This window comes from Heliangelus exortis, chromosome 17, assembly GCF_036169615.1.
Source record: "Heliangelus exortis chromosome 17, bHelExo1.hap1, whole genome shotgun sequence".
In the NCBI taxonomy this organism is placed as follows: domain Eukaryota; kingdom Metazoa; phylum Chordata; class Aves; order Apodiformes; family Trochilidae; genus Heliangelus; species Heliangelus exortis.
Window position 1 is genome coordinate 648,768 of NC_092438.1, and position 15,625 is coordinate 664,392.

The 15,625-nt window shown below is 42.9% G+C and overlaps 1 protein-coding gene across 3 annotated transcripts; it reads right to left on the bottom strand.

The window, feature by feature from the left end:
• Positions 1-3,081: 3,081 nt before the first annotated feature.
• Positions 3,082-15,623, bottom strand: IL4R (interleukin 4 receptor). Of its 3 annotated transcripts, none has more exons than XM_071760908.1 (10): positions 15,508-15,623; positions 12,569-12,678; positions 10,348-10,489; positions 9,564-9,718; positions 8,785-8,939; positions 8,059-8,215; positions 7,163-7,262; positions 6,507-6,576; positions 6,292-6,368; positions 3,082-6,190 (listed from the first exon to the last, which is right to left on the bottom strand). In XM_071760908.1, the coding sequence occupies exons 2-10, from the start codon at positions 12,636-12,638 to the stop codon at positions 4,426-4,428; spliced, it is 2,691 nt and encodes an 896-aa protein (XP_071617009.1). In that variant the 5' UTR covers positions 12,639-12,678; positions 15,508-15,623; the 3' UTR covers positions 3,082-4,425. The 3 variants fall into 3 exon arrangements, with proteins under 3 accessions (XP_071617009.1, XP_071617008.1, XP_071617010.1); XM_071760907.1 differs by lacking the exon at positions 15,508-15,623 and adding an exon at positions 15,309-15,445; XM_071760909.1 differs by lacking the exons at positions 9,564-9,718; positions 15,508-15,623 and having other exon boundaries at positions 12,569-12,663.
• Between the last annotated feature and the right edge of the window lie 2 nt (positions 15,624-15,625).

Here is a 15,625-nt window from a genome sequence, read left to right on the forward strand (position 1 = left end):
AGAGTTGGTCAAAGTTTTCTAGAAAGAATTCCAGTTCAGAGCAAAAAAAAGATGAGAACAGCTGCTAGCTGCTCCTCCTGCTGTGCAACTAGATGTGCCCCAGCAGTCAGTTCCCCACTCTGTTCTTCCAGGGCTGAAGCCAGCTTCTCTTCCATCTTGCAGTCTAGCTGGAGGGATTGTGTGGAAATTTCTGTGTTGTAGAAAGCCATGGGAGGGACAGGATGAAAGCAGGACATCACAAAGGACAAACAGAGTAAAGTACCTTTGGCCAGAGTACAGCAGAGATGCAAATTTCCTCTCAACGTTGCTTTCTCAGCTTGTCACAGCAATGAGAACATTCAGGACTTAGCAAGCCAGTGGTGCTGCTTAGTTTTTTTGGCTGTTATCAGGAGGATTTCACATGGGAAAAACATGCCCAGGTATGGCAATTTAGCAAGCTTTAATTTTGGTTGTGTGTTAGTGAGGTATCTGGAAAGTGCCCTCTTCATCCCTCAGCTGTTTATTTCCATTACTTTGGAGCAATCTGCTTTGAGATGATACTCCCACAGCTGAAAACCAGACCAGTTTATTGTTTTCATTGTCAGCAAGTTCATGCTGAACTGCTGCTTGACTTCCAATCTCATCAGCACACTCAGGGGGCCCAGATGGCTGTGTGCCATGGTTGCAATGTGGCTGCCTCAGTCACAGCAGCATCGAGAAAAAAATTAAAATTCCTGGTAACATGTAATGAGGATACATCAGCACGTGGGAGTGTGGGGCAGTCCTTGCTCTCTGCAATCAGCAGAGGGGGAGAAACGATCTGTGTGTGTGTGTGTGTGTTGTGTGTATCCCTGTGCACTGCACAGGCACAGTTCCCCTGAGAATTAATCAAGAACACCTGTACTTTGTGAAGCCAACTGCATGCAAAATTACACTTTGGAAGTAGCTCTGTTAGAAGTGCACAGATCATGCTCCCCCAGGAATCTTCTACAGAAAAGACAGAGAAAGTGTCTTCTTTGTCTCTATTCATTATGGAGTTTCTTCACCTTATTCCAGAGTCAAGAGTAAACACTAGGGAGTGAAGATTTGGAAGTCACAACCCCCTCATTAGGTTTTCTCAGCCTTTGTTCCTTTGGCCATGTCACTGATAGAATGCAATTATACTTAAAATAACTGATTCTCTTAGATTGTGTAGCTCATAATGATAAGCTCTCAGACATCCTTGCATCCTGCCTGAGCAATGCAAGATGTTGAGGCAACTTATGTAAAAAGTTGAACCCTCCTTCACCCTGTCCCTACCTCCAAAAACTGGATCCCATATCCTCAAACTCCTGCTCCTGCTCTAGTCTCACCCTTATCTTGTGGTTACTATTAGTCTTCCAGAGGCAATGAAAAACCTTGTGGTTGAGAGGAATTTGCCAACATCTGTTGTGTACAGGTCTGTACCTCCAAGGAGCTGACATTGATCAGGAAGAAAAAGAAAACAAGGCAAGGCTGTGGCATGCTCTGCAAGGAAAAGCAGTCTATCAGAATTAGCTTTTCCTGAACTGGGAATACACCCACTTTTCCCAGGAAGCTATTCCATTCATGGTGATCAGGCTAATAATCTGTGGTAGAGGCAGCCAGTTAAGAAACATGGGGAGTTGGAATGACTGTGAGTAATAAATGGCATTATACCTAGGTTAAAACTTGGCACAAGCTTCCACTTGCACTGCAATCTTACAGAACAAACTGAAAAACACTGAAAGTACACTTACTTCAATTCGTAATTCTCTGTCCTGGCAGAAGCACTCCACTAGCCAAAAAGTATGTGCTTGGAAGGTGCCAGCCTTCAGGGATGAAGCCCCTCTCTCAGAGGGGAAGGTGCTGTGGGTCCTGGGGAGAGGCTCAGGACACTGCACGCTTCTTCAGCCAGAACAGTTGGAGCACTCCAGGCACATCTTCACCTTAGGCCAGAAACCTGCCATCCCAAACCAACCTGCATTTTACAGCACAGCAACAGCCCCAATGGCAAAAGTGGAGGCAGTGGAGGATGAAGATGAACTTGGCTGCCACTGCAGCCTCACACCATGCCTACTGCAGGACGAGGGGCAAGCTGGCCAGTCCCCAGCCAACCCTGTGCTTATCACCAGCTCTGGGTTATGCAAAGCCCTAGGAAAGCCATAGGAAAGCTCTTCTCCAAGAGCTTGTTAGATTCCATCAGAGAAATGTTGAAGGAGAAAAAGGAAAAATTATACAGGCACAAAAAGCCCTCCAGCAGAAATGAGGAGAAAGGAGGACACAGCTATGTAGGAATAAAAAAGTCAAGGATAGGCAGAATCAAGCTGGGACTAATCAGAAGAGTGCTGCAGCAAACAGCTTTCTGGCCTGAGCTGGAGGGATCCAGCCAAGTGCAAGACTCCCAGGAGGATTTCACAAAAAGCACAAGCAAGAGTGCAAGAAGCAGAAGGGGAAGCACGAACAGTGTTCCTGGGCCTTCCTGAACAGCCCTGTGCTACTACAATATACAGTGAGCAAACCACTCCTGGTAGCTGCAATAACCAGCCATGGGTTTTTGCTTAAATTTGTTTGGATTTAGGGAAGTGAGTCAGCTTACTCAAGAGGTGGACCATGGCCTCTCTTTGTGTTCCTGTTCCACCACTCCAGTGCAGGTTTGGTTGATGGATCCTGGAGAGCCTCTTTGTCTCTCTGCCTCACAGCTCTCCCACCTCAGAGAATCTGTGATGTTATCTAAAGCAGACTCTCCTCATGCAAAGAAAGAGTATTTCTGATAGAATTAAACTTCACCTGAGTGAGTAAAATTCAACTTGGTATTTTTGGTAAAAACAAATAAATAACATGTTAATCAGCACCTGAGCTACAGGCAGCAGAATCTTTCACTAAACACTGCCTTAGTGAAAGTGAGCTACAAACCAGGGCCTATACAAATATTAACTATCACATCTAAACACACACTTCATTGTGAGTCTCCTTTCAGGGCTTACATGCCATTTTTTACAGCTGAAAAATTGATGCATAGATACCTGTACTACTTGGCCAACCTGAACTTCAGAGAGAGATTCACAGTACAATAGTTATAGTTACAAAAACATACAAAATCAGTTTCTGTTTTTAGCATTACAGTTTCCTTTCTTACGAACAGTAATGCAAATAGGGTTTTGTAAACAGTGAGAATACACATACATATTTTAATACACACAAAACTTCTTAATGGTTCTTAATTATTTTTGTACCACTGCCAGCATACCGGGTAGAATTTACCATACCAAAAGTATGATAATGGCCTAGAAAAGTTGAGAGTAGCAAGTAAAACTTTTAGAACAATTATCCAACAAGAAGTACATGCTGCCTTAAAGGTGCAGACACAATTCCTATTCTGACTGCATAAGAAAAAGAAGCTGAAAAAATAATCACCAGTTTAGGGAGTCTGACCATAAACAGGATAAACTTTCTGTGAAAAAAGTGCTTGGAAACATCTGATTCCTTTTACATCTGTGGAAACTGGAAATAACTCTGCTTGCTTTTACTGAGTAAGAGACTAATAATCAATAATAGCATTGCTTAAGCCCAATGACAGTAATCTTTATTTCAGGTCTCAATTGAGCAAGCATAGGAACATTCTCCCTGTGCTGAGGCCAGGCACACAGGACCTCCCACCACTCTGGTAAATAAATTATAGAAGCTGTGTCATACAGTCAGGGTAGGCTGGTCCCCTCCCTTCAGCCTGCACCCACATCCACTTACAGGTGTGTCAGCACCTTCCTTACCACCTTTGTGTGCTTCTCTGGCAACACAGAGCCAGGGCAATAACCACAGGAGCTGTACTAGGAACTCCTACTTTATGCAGCTGCTGCTCACTTTTCAGACAACCACCACTGACAGAGGAACATCAGCTCTGGCTTCATCCCCTGGCAGAGCTGAAGTTGTGGAGCCCCCCCCCCCACCGCTCCCCAGGGGCATGGACCACACACACCAGCATCCAGCCCTGCAGCACCCACGAGTGTCAGCTCTGCCTGAGCTGCAGCAGACACCAGCAGAAGAACAGGCAAACATTTCAAATTGCTGTGCAGTTCATTTCCACAGACTGGCTTGGCTCAGTCTTGGCAAGCATGGCCAGGTACCTCTATGTAGCAGTTGTCCTGTGCAAGGGCTTTTACTATTGTCACTTTTTTCTCATTCCTCCTGTGGTTTTCCCTCAACAGTTCTATTAGTCTTTTAACTGCAGGTGCCAGTCTGGAACACTCACTGTGAATGGTGTCAGAATCAGAACAGGTGTTATCCACAAAAAGCAGAGGTGACAACTTGACCAGGAGCTCCAGGGGCTCTGCTGTTTTCTTTCCCAAGTTTAGCCCAATGCTGTCCTGTGATTCTCCTGAGCCACAACTCCTACCCACCAGCATGCCTCATCACCTCTTCATTTTCCCCTGCATTTCCAAGTTTCCTCAACTAGTTGTGCATGTGGCACTGAAAGTCAGTATTTGGTCTGTTACTGCTGCTCCCTTGCATTCCTTCACCATCATAATTAAATCTGTTAGGCTTCATCCCCATGGCAGTTCTTTCTCTGACATTAAAACCTTGACAGTTCAGTTCTGACAAGTGCAGCAGCTGTTCATCTCTGCTGGTATTTTCATGTTTGCTATCACAAGCCAGCTCTTTGGAGTTGAGGATGCAAAGACTGCCATCACTGGTCTGTGTGACATTCTCACTAGAGGTTAAACCTGGGACAACGCTCCAGTCCAAACCCTGTACAATCAAACCTACGTTGTCACCTGTCCTCTGGTCAGGGTCACAGACTATGGTCTCCAGAGGTGTTTCTCTTGGGTTGTTGTACAAAAGATGAATAAAAGGTTCATATAGAGACTTAGAGACAAACTCACTGTCATTGTCACAGTACGTACCATTACATTTAACTGAATTATTAAAAGGTTGATAACCAGATGGTTGAAGTCCAATAGGGAAAGAAATTATGCTGTCTCTCTTTTGAACATTTTGATATATTATTTGCTTATGTATTTCTTCCTCTGGTAGGAAAGCTAAAGCACTGTCATTTGCATGTGTGAAGAAAGGTGGAACATCAGTATGTTCTGAACACGAGTTTTGAAAATCAAGCTCATTGCAGGGAGATCTGTACTTGGTGTAACAGGTCTGATTGCTAACGAGCTGATAAATTTTCTCTCTGCAGCTAAGTTCTGGTGTCTCTGAAAACTCTGTCAAAGGTGGTGCAGAGCACATATTTTTATAACACAGGGGCAGATTACTCTTAGCCCTATACTGAGATATAGAGGCATCAAAGCTCTTATATGCAGAGCTACTTGGTTCCTTGAATGCAGACACAAGAGTATCAAAGCTCTTGTAGGCAGAACCAGAGGGCCCCACGGATGGAGATACAAGGGTGTCACAGCTCTTGCAGACAGAACTACAGGGCACCATAGGTGGAGACATAAGGATATCAAAACTCCTTTGTGTAGGGTTACTTATTCTGTCTTTACTGGTCCCAAAAGATGGTTTATTTGGAGATTGCTGGATCAGAACACACGTGTCATGCTGACTGTCAGAACTGCACAGGAAAAGGCTTTGATGAACTGTGTGTTGAAGATCTCTTGCATCCAGAGAAGCAGAATTTATGCTGGAGCTCTGGTAGCCAGATTCAAAGGATTCTTCTGATTGTTCTGACTTCTTGCTGGCTGTACTACAGTTGTACTCATTTTGAGAGGCTTTGGTGAAAAGTGAGACTGTATGAGATATATCACATGGCCATTGCCTCTGGGCTACACCTTCTCTTGGATTTCGCAGTGATGGATTTACTGACTCAAGTTTCTCAAAGTTTCTGTTCACATCTGTAAGGATGTCTGGGTCTCCACTGTCTTGCACATTGTCTTCATCTGCCAGGAGCTGAATAAACATGCTAGCTAGTGCATCATTGTGTTCAGTATGGTCTTTGAAAGCACTACTCTCAAAAGGCTCAAACATAGTGATCTGGTCACTAGTAGTCTCTTCTTGAGTGTCAGCCTTAACATCTGTTAAACGTTCACAGATTTCTATAGACTTTTCAACCAGAACTGTCTCAGGGATTAAATCTGCACTGCTGCCTTTTGGAAACCACTCTCCAGGCTTGCTGCGGCAACTGCAAGATTTCTCAACATTTTTGATGTTATCTTTTCCCTTGAAGCTTTGGCTTGACAAACTTTGAGCCAGACACTTCGTGCAACTTCTGTTTTTGGAAGTTAAAAGGACAGTTAATGTTTATGTAATAGGAAACTACTGTATGCTATAAAGCAGAGGGTTGTTTTTTTTTAATTTTATCTTACTTACATTTGGTTTTCCATACAGCTCTGCTTTAAGTCATGGAAAGGGAACTTAATTTCATCAACGTAGCACAAAACTGAAAACTAATAAAGACAGAAGTAAGATTTAGGACACATGTGAATTGTATTTAGTATCCCCTGCACTAGCCAGACAGTAGCATTCATTACATGACCTACTTCTGGTGACCAGGTAAAGTTATTTTTTGCAAACCTTTAAATTACCTTGACATTTTTAGCAACCAAATGGCTCTTTGCTGGGTCTGGGATTTGATCCCACCATTCTTTCTTCACTCTGCATGGGAAGAATTAGAATTGTTTGTTTTAACTGCAGTTAGGCTTTATAGTGTACACTTTTCTTTTCTCCCCCTTAGCCATCTGCATTAAATTGCAACAACAATAAGTGCTTGCTCTGTACATCTCCAAGTGCTGTTTTTCATTAAACTAGTGCAAAGACAATTATATGTTTGATGTGTGAGTGCTCTGCACAACCACAGTCACATGGTCTTTTGTGTGAAATAGACAGCACCCCAATTTCACATTACCCCTAAAAAAATTTAAAAACAAATAGATATATTTAACCATGACTACTGGAACTCCAGCAAAGATTGGACCCAAAAATGGAAAAATCCCACAATTGCAGCCTGCTTTGTACACTTTAACAAGCCCACTCTAGTAAGATTAATAGAGAATATTCAGTTATTCAGAATAGATATTCAGAAAATAACAGAGTGCAACTAGTTTGTGACAGCAAGATGAAGATGCTGAGGAAAACCAAAATCCTAGATTCCTGTACTACCAGACACTCAGATAATCAATAGCAATACTGATACATGTGCAAGTTTCCGCTCTATAAAACCTCTGAACAGTATGATACATACTTGGTAAAACAGAAGTAACAAATTACAGATACTGCCATGATCAGTATGCAGGATACAGGAACAGCCATCTGCAGAATGTCCTCAGCTGTTACTTGGTAATCTGTTAAAGAAACATACACACTTACATGTGTATATAAATACAAGTACTGACAACAGCAAATCCATTGCTCTTCTTTTGCTCTCATTAAAAACTCGGCTTCTCTGGAGGATGCAAAATAAACCCTCCAGCAGACAAAAAACAGAACATTCACAGCTACCAATGGTAATGGTGTTTGGCACGTCTGAAAGGCCAGTACAGGCACTGCAGTCAGTTCCCATGAATGTTATGAGCTGGGAGAGTCAACATGCACTGTGAGGCCATTTGTCAGCTCTCAGGGACAAACCTGTCACACAATTCCTAAAATGGCATTATCACCTCCACTGCAGTGCACCTATGCTTCTTGTCCTCTCTGCTGCTCTCCAGAGAGTTCTCAGTCCTGTAGCAGTTAAAGCATTGCTTGATTTGCAGCCTAAGTATCTCTTGTTCATTTATACCCACTTGCTCCTGCATCAAGAATATTCTTTAGTTTAAATATCTCTTCTCTTTCTCTGCTGTCTACTTCATGAAATATTTATAGAAAATAAACACATCCCCTTTCAGCCTTTTTTTTTTTTTTTTTTTCCCCACAAGGGTTAAACAATGCAACTTCTCTTGCTCTTCTTTTCCTTAGTTTCTGCACTTGCCTTTTTACATTTAATCTATTGGGAAGCCTTTACAGATGTATCTACAATACTTTCAAAGGGACGAAGATAATGGTTCCATAACTCTTATCTGAGAGGAGCAGCAGGGTGTGTTAAGATATGGTTTATAAATCTATACCATCCTTTAGCAAGCTGCTATTTATGACAACACTTACCACTGTGAAATTCAACTTCCTCACTCCATTCACTCCAGTAGGCTGGGTAGCCTGTATAGTTACACCTTACACTTGCAACGTAATCATACCCTCTCCTCAGGGAGCTTGCAGTAATTTCAAAGCTTTTTGCCTGGTAGTTGATAGCTTTTACAGAAACCTGAAAAGAAAGTGAGAAAGTCCACCTTGATTTTTTTATGAGGTGAAAGGTTAGTGACAGCAATTTAATGACAACAGTGTTACATGTTTCACCTAATCTGCCATGTGTGATACAGCACTTTGCTGTTAGGAGCAGCTGGTCTTTCTGACATGCCACCACCCATGTTCTTTACCTACCAGAAGCAGCCCAGCCCTCAAGCACAGGATTGCTCAAGAGTGTGTGAAATGCCTCAAGGATTCCAGGAAGCCATGAACAGCCTTCAGCTTCCTGGTGTCTAAAGAGAAATGAAGTTCCAGAAACAGAAGCACTGCATTTTCAGTCTCTGCCCTGTGTGCTGTGAGCAGCAGTCAGAAGAGTTTCAGTCCTTTCAAGCCCAACTGAAGTACATTGCAATGTATGAAGTAGGAAGTAAAGCAACCTGTGGCACGTGTGGAATGAGGGACATTGTGGGACTTGCCCTTGCTGGCCCTTACACCATTGTTCATGACTTTTTTTCCCCAAGACTTTTCAGAGGACTTTTTAAACCTAAAAGCTCCAGAGAGACAGAAAATAAACAGACTGGCTCTTACCTCTGCTGGGTGCTGTTTCCTCCAGTATTTCACTTCATAGATGACTGGCTGTCCAGAGAGCATGGACCGAGGAGAGTAACTCTCCTCCCAGATAAGATTGAAATTACCATTTGCAGTTTTCTTGATGGCAAGATTTTGGGGAGCCCTTGGCTTAACTGTATGATGAAAAATACAATCAAGGAGATGTGGCAATGGGAAAGCACTGAAGAAAACTAAAGACAAACATTCACCAGAATCTCAGAGCAAGCAATGCATTTAGGCCTTTTCACAACACTGTAGCACATGGATAAAGAGGCAAAACCATAGCAACTGCAAGGCATTAATTAACAAGCACTGAATCTGATTGGGGGTGTAATTCAACTAGCATGAAAAATGTATGTGTATGACAGAGACAGGAATGGTAGAAATTGCATAGAAAATGGAAGGAAGGGATAGCCTAGTGTCCTTCTAGAAACTGGAAGTAGCACATTCCTATTTATCCTCAAATTGCACAGTCACAAGTAAAATGCAGTAAAGCACACCTAAGCCCCCAAAACTGCTGCTGGCTGGCAGCTGAGAGGGTACAGCTACAAGAAAAATCCCTCCCTGCCTGCCCCATTACTTAAGACTCTCTCCTTAAAAATTTACTCCAGAATCAGGTTTCTAAGCCAAATGAATTCTGCATTTAAGCCAGCATGGCACTTTTGGCCTCTGATAAGAAATAACTGTTCCAATGAAATGGATGAGGAGTTAGGGAGGATTGCAAAGCCTGGAACTTGGCAGAGTGAAGAGTTTCTTACCAACCAGCGCTGGCGTGATGCTGTAATTCCACAGATCTGTCCCATTGACCTGCAGAGCTAGAATATATGTGAGGCCTGATACAAAATAATCTGGAGATATTGTGCAAGTGCACTTGGAAGTGTCTTTTCCATTCTCTGGGACACACTCATCATTTCTGAAAAACAGGCAAAAAGATTATGTGATGTTCAGACTGTGGCACACCATTTATTGACCAGGTGAAACCAAACTTCCCAACACGCAGAGCTAATCAAATCCGAGACAAGCTCAGTTCCTAGGAACAAATCCAAACCAAGACTGAGCTCCCTTAAACTCCCCTAAAAAACCACCCTCCCCAAACATGCCTTGGGTCCCACGCCTTGCACAAATGAAAAACTTGACAGAAATGCTAGAGATTGATCCCAAAAGGAAAAATGTATATCCTTCATCTCACTGCAGCTTCTGGAGCAGCCAACTGACTTGCGAGTTTGCGAGCATAGGTTTACTACAGTGTACAAAGACTGGTAAATCAGGTAAGATTTCTCCTGAAGAAGGTAGAAGGTTGTGTAAATTTATGAGAGTCCTACCACTCCTACAAGTAGGACTTGATTACTCCTCTGTGCTAAGAGTGCAGAGAAGTCTGCAAAAAAGTACACCACTGAACAGAGCATGCTGTTAACTGCAGAGATCTATTTTCCTCCTGGATTACATTTTGTCCCAGGCACTCACTGTAGAAGGAGGAAATCAACAGTCATAAGATATAGCAAGTCCCAGTGACAATAAAGTAACATCCCATTAAACACTTACAGAGAGAAGGAAGTATTCTTTCTGTAGTAGAGCAGGAATTCTTTGGTGCAATTTGTTTGTGCAGGCACCTTCCAGTGGCAAACGAGCTCCTTGTCATAGTCAGTGAAGCAAGCAAATTCTTCTATATGTCCTGCAGCCACATCTAGGGACAAGCAGCACAAAATGAGAAGCAGGAGAATCAAAAGAAGAAATCAGATTAAACAGAAACATTAAAAACTTTTCCATCTAAACAAAGCTAACAGTCCCTTATAAATTAAGTGAAAGCATTGTTATTTTTTGTGTTTCAGGTAAACAGAGAGATGCACATCACCAAATGTCCCTCCCTTTCTAGAATCAACACCTAGACTTGGTCTTGGGCAGGAAAGTCTGCAGTAATAGTATTGAAACAGAAAGGCACAACTCAATTCAACACAGCCTTCCAAGCATAGAAAATCTGACTCTGGTATCTCTATCTATTCTATTCTATTCTATCTCTATTCTATTTTCCTGGGACCTTCTCCCTTTTCTGTATTTTCTGTATTGCCGCTGTATTTTTTTTAAACCTCAGATACTTGAGAATTACCTTTTGAAACAACATACAGTACAGAGTTTGTTTTCAGTCTATCTACTTAAAAAAGGGAGCCAACATACTGGATTTATTCTTTAATCCTCAACTAGAACACTATGCTGAAGAAACTTAAAACATGGAGTTAACTAGGAAAAAAAAAATCTGTAAAATTAAACCTAATAAAGATCATTTATGAATCATGTGGGATTACCTGGAGCAGATGACACAGACAGTGCACTCCTGAATACCTTGACCCCCCTCATTTAAAATGACAGAAAACAAAAAGTTGGATTCTTCTTCCAGAGAATAAAAATCACAGAATCACAGAATTTTCAGTGTTGGAGGGGACCTGTAGGATCATCCAAGCCCCCTGCCATGGGCAGGGACACCTCCCACCAGATCAGGTTGCTCAGAGCCCTGTCCAGCCTGGCCTTCCAAACTCCCAGGGATGGGGCTTCTCTGGGCAACCTGTTCCTGTGTCTCACCACCTTTATGGTGAAGAACTTCTTCCTAACTTCCAATCTAAGTTTCCCCTTCTCCACTTTGAATCCATTCCCCCATGTCCTATCCCTACCTGACATCTGAAAAAGTCCCTCCCCAGCTTTCTTGTGGCCCCTTCAGATACTGGAAGGCCACAATGAGGTCTCCTCAGAGCCTTCTCCAGACTGAACAACCCCAACTCTCTCAGTGTCTTCACAGCAGAGGTGCTCCAGCCTCCAGATCATCCTCGTGTCCCTTCTCTGGACGTGCTCCAGCACCTCCATGTCCCTCCTGTACAAGGGGCTCCAGAACTGGATGCAGGACTCCAGGTGGGGTTTCACAAGAGCAGAGCAGAGCAGAGGGGGATGCAAATGCAAACAAATTTCCAACAATGAAAAAATGCATTGGTGGAAAACATAATTTTAGATATCTCATGTCTCTAAACATCAAGTATCATAAAAGACACAAGGAGGAAAACCACATTTTCATATTCAGCCACTGCCACTTAAACTTCAGCAAAGAACGATGAGCTAAAAAGCAGCACTAGGACATAATGCAAGTACACATCCTTCCAGACCCAAACACCAGTGTAGTGAAGAACATGCAGGACACCACGGGTCAGTCACCTGCACAGGGACAAGTCAGAGCACGAAACACCTCACTGCAAGCACCTGCAAAATTTGTCCAAAGCCCTTCCACTGAATTTTCACACGTAGTAACTCTGCACACTTGTGAGAACACAAACTGTCCTTTAACAGCAGATCTCCAGGCTCCAGTTTGTAAGCACAGCTCCTGCAAGGTCCCACATGGTAAACAGCAGACATTATGAAAATAAGAAAGTGACAGACCAGAGCTTTCTACTCTTCATGGGACTTCCACAGAGATGTCACTGGGTTATTGCTGAGCACCTTGTTTGCAGCAAGGTGTCCAATGCAGATTAGATAATGGGGAAGCAGTGAGATGGCTTTCCAAACCTCAGTTTCTCCTTCCTGCAAATTCCTGGGGTTTTTTGCCCATACGGAAAATAAAAAGAAAAAATCTCAAAAATTTACTCTAGTAGACAGATATTTCTGACAATTGAAGCTAGACACTTTTTTACTAGTTAATTAATGGTAATAGTATTGCCTCCTAATCATGGAAAAATGCTATGGATATAAACTTCAATATAGTAAATAAAAACATTGACAAACATACCTTCACTTGTTGTTAATGAAAAGAAAAGGATCCACAGGGTAAGTAATGCAGCACTTGGGAGTCTTGCCATAACTGAGACTGGCTAGGTTCAGACACAAAGTGCTGACATTCTGCCAACAGAGAACATTATTGTAAGCTTACATTTGCTAAGGCAAGGGTGTAGCTCTTGTTACTACTCTGCTAGAGGTGGATTCAGATCCTCTGAAGCACCTGATCTCACTGGTTAGCTTATAGAACAAGAAGAAGTGTAAAAGGATAAGGATAACACAAATAAGCTAAAAGACATTTCTGCAAAGTTTTAATTACAGAGAATATTAAACAGAATTTGGCAGGGACCTCCTCAGCAACAAGAAAAGCAAAGCTGCTGGAACATGAGGAATTAAGAGGGTAAGCACTAGACCAAGATCACTGACAATCAACATGTCACCAAAACCTATGATTCCACTCAGATAACTGAATTTAAGAATGAAGCGTCTGATCTATTGACTGAAACATTTTCCCCAAGTCCTGTCACCAGTATCCTGCATAATATCATCCTCTCAAAAGGATTTTAGCAAAGACCCCCAAGCCTTCAACAGAATATGGATTCAATAAAACAGTAAGTAATGAGGAAGAAGTTGTGAAACACATACCTAATGATGATTTGACCAGCACAACTTTGGAGAAGAAAAATTACGCAGCTTTTACGAAGCTGCATAAGTAAACTGAAAACAGATGAAATATTTAAGACTTTCAAAGTATTTTCCCAAGATTCTTTTGCTGATGCAACATAGCCACGTGGTGGAAGACTGTATTCTGGATTAGATATGGCTACCAGCCTTCACATTGCTAGGAATGTATGTGATGCACTTAAAATTCTGGTAAATTGGTAGATATGGAATAACCATAACTTTGCATTCAGAACAAAGAGGAACAAAACTTGTTCAGCAGCATGTTGTCACTTAAGACACAACCTTTTTGTCCCTTCCTCTCATATTCTTGTTATTTTCCAATCTCTGAATCTGGATGCAGTGTTCTCACCACCCTCCTGCCACAGGTACATCTGCAAAGTTCCCAAGTGGCACATTGGTTTGGATTTCAGTTCTCTCTGTGTGACTGAACAAAGAGGAGAGAACTTCTCAGAAGATACCCTGAGAGTGGCACTGGGCTTTCTGCAGAAGTTGGGTTAGATTCTGAAGTAGAACAGGCTACTGAAATGTATTTGTTAGTGGCCCTACTCCAAGTTCAGCAGCAGAACAACCCTTGCCTCTTCTAACAGTTTTGGCAAGGGATCAGCAACCCTGTTGTGATATAAACTTATTAAGTGATTATCACAGGAAAAGTGTAATTACCTTTTGGAAGCATGCACATAGGCACTGTGCACATGTAGGGATGGGCAGCCTGAAAGGATGCTACCAAAACTGTACCCCCTTGAGTGACTCCTCTCTAGAACTGGGAAGATTCTCAAGCACTCCAGCTGAATCCTTGTTGTCAAACATAAAAACAGAATAAACATAAGGTAGGCAACAGTGAGACTCTTTCTCCATTGAGAGAGGAACTTTTTTATAGACATCCATACCCTTTATTGATAAATGTATCTACATAAATCAAAGTATTGTGAAAATGCAGCAGTAATATCTTAATTTTTGTCAATATATTTAGAAGTACTAATACTCCATTTATGATCAATCTTCCCTGCAGTATGTCAGAGTCAGCACCCAGGCAATTATCTTACAATCCAAGTTTCTGCACTTGTCAGAAGTCACATTTAATAATAAACTTATTCCATTCTCACATGCATGACTGATCATGAATAAAACAAGTTTCTAAAGCTTAAACATGGAAAATTTCAATCTTAGAGGTAAAAGCATAAGAACACTGCTAGTGAAAATAGAATGGAAAAATTATTTGTGGCCTTCTCTGAGGCAATTAATGCTCATCTAGTAATAAGACATAAGATTTTCAGGACTTTGTCTCATTTTTTAATTGTAAATGGCATAATACCCATATTATTGCTTAACCAACACAGCATTCCCTGCATTACTCTATCATCACTGAAGAAGGAGTTTAATTTCAGAATGATAATTTAAAATGGTAATTTTTCATTCTTTCTATACCTGCAATGTAACTAATATTTTAAAGCATTCCTCTTTCCACAAACTCCTTAACGTAGTTTGTGAAACTACCTGTTAATGCCCTGACATCTGCATTTCTGGAGCAGGATGGGGCACATCTGGATAAATACACGAGCCTCTTAAAATGAGCAGATATGTTCCCTTTAAAAGGTTTAAACCTGATTTTTTTTATTTATTACTAAAGATGAAGTTTCTGCATATTTCCATCATATTTCCATACCGAGATAGCAGAAGACAGCAAAGGGCACAGAACAGGCCACCTGGGCGTGTGAAGGAGACAGAACTTTAACGTAATTAAATAAAATCTCTTCAAGATTGTGTCAATCTCTTCAAGATGCAAATCGCAGTCAGCAAACACGGCGGGAACTTGTTCATTTTTACTGCACTGACAGAAACCCCGGAAACGCCTCGGTCCAGACATGTTGGGAGAAACTGCCCTAAACACGGAATGTCTCGCCTGGCACGGCCAGAGCAGACTGGAATCTTTTTTCCAAGGAGCGCCGGAGCTCGTCCCGCTCCGGGAGGGATGGCGGATCCTGCCCGGACAAGGCGTTTCCCGGCCCGGAGCCCCGCGGCACCGAGGCGTGATCGGGACCCCGCGCGTCCTGGGAACCCACGCACCGCACCCACCTGGGATCCCCGCACGAGCAGGGGACATTCCGCACCGGTCACCGGACCCCTGCCCACCCCGGGACCGAGAGGGCGGCACCGAGTCCCCCGCTCAGCTCCGGACCCGGGCGGTGGCACCGCCTCAGCGAGGGCGCGGGGCGGCCGGCAGGAGGGTAGCGCGTTCTACGGAGGAGGAGAGGGAACGGACGCACGTACCTGGCCTGGCCTGGTCCGGCTCCCGGGCAGGGCTGGGCTGGGCTGGTCGGTGGGTTCCCGCGTCCCGGTTCAGTCCGTAGCGGGTCAACCCCTGACCGCGGAAATGGAGACTCCGCGC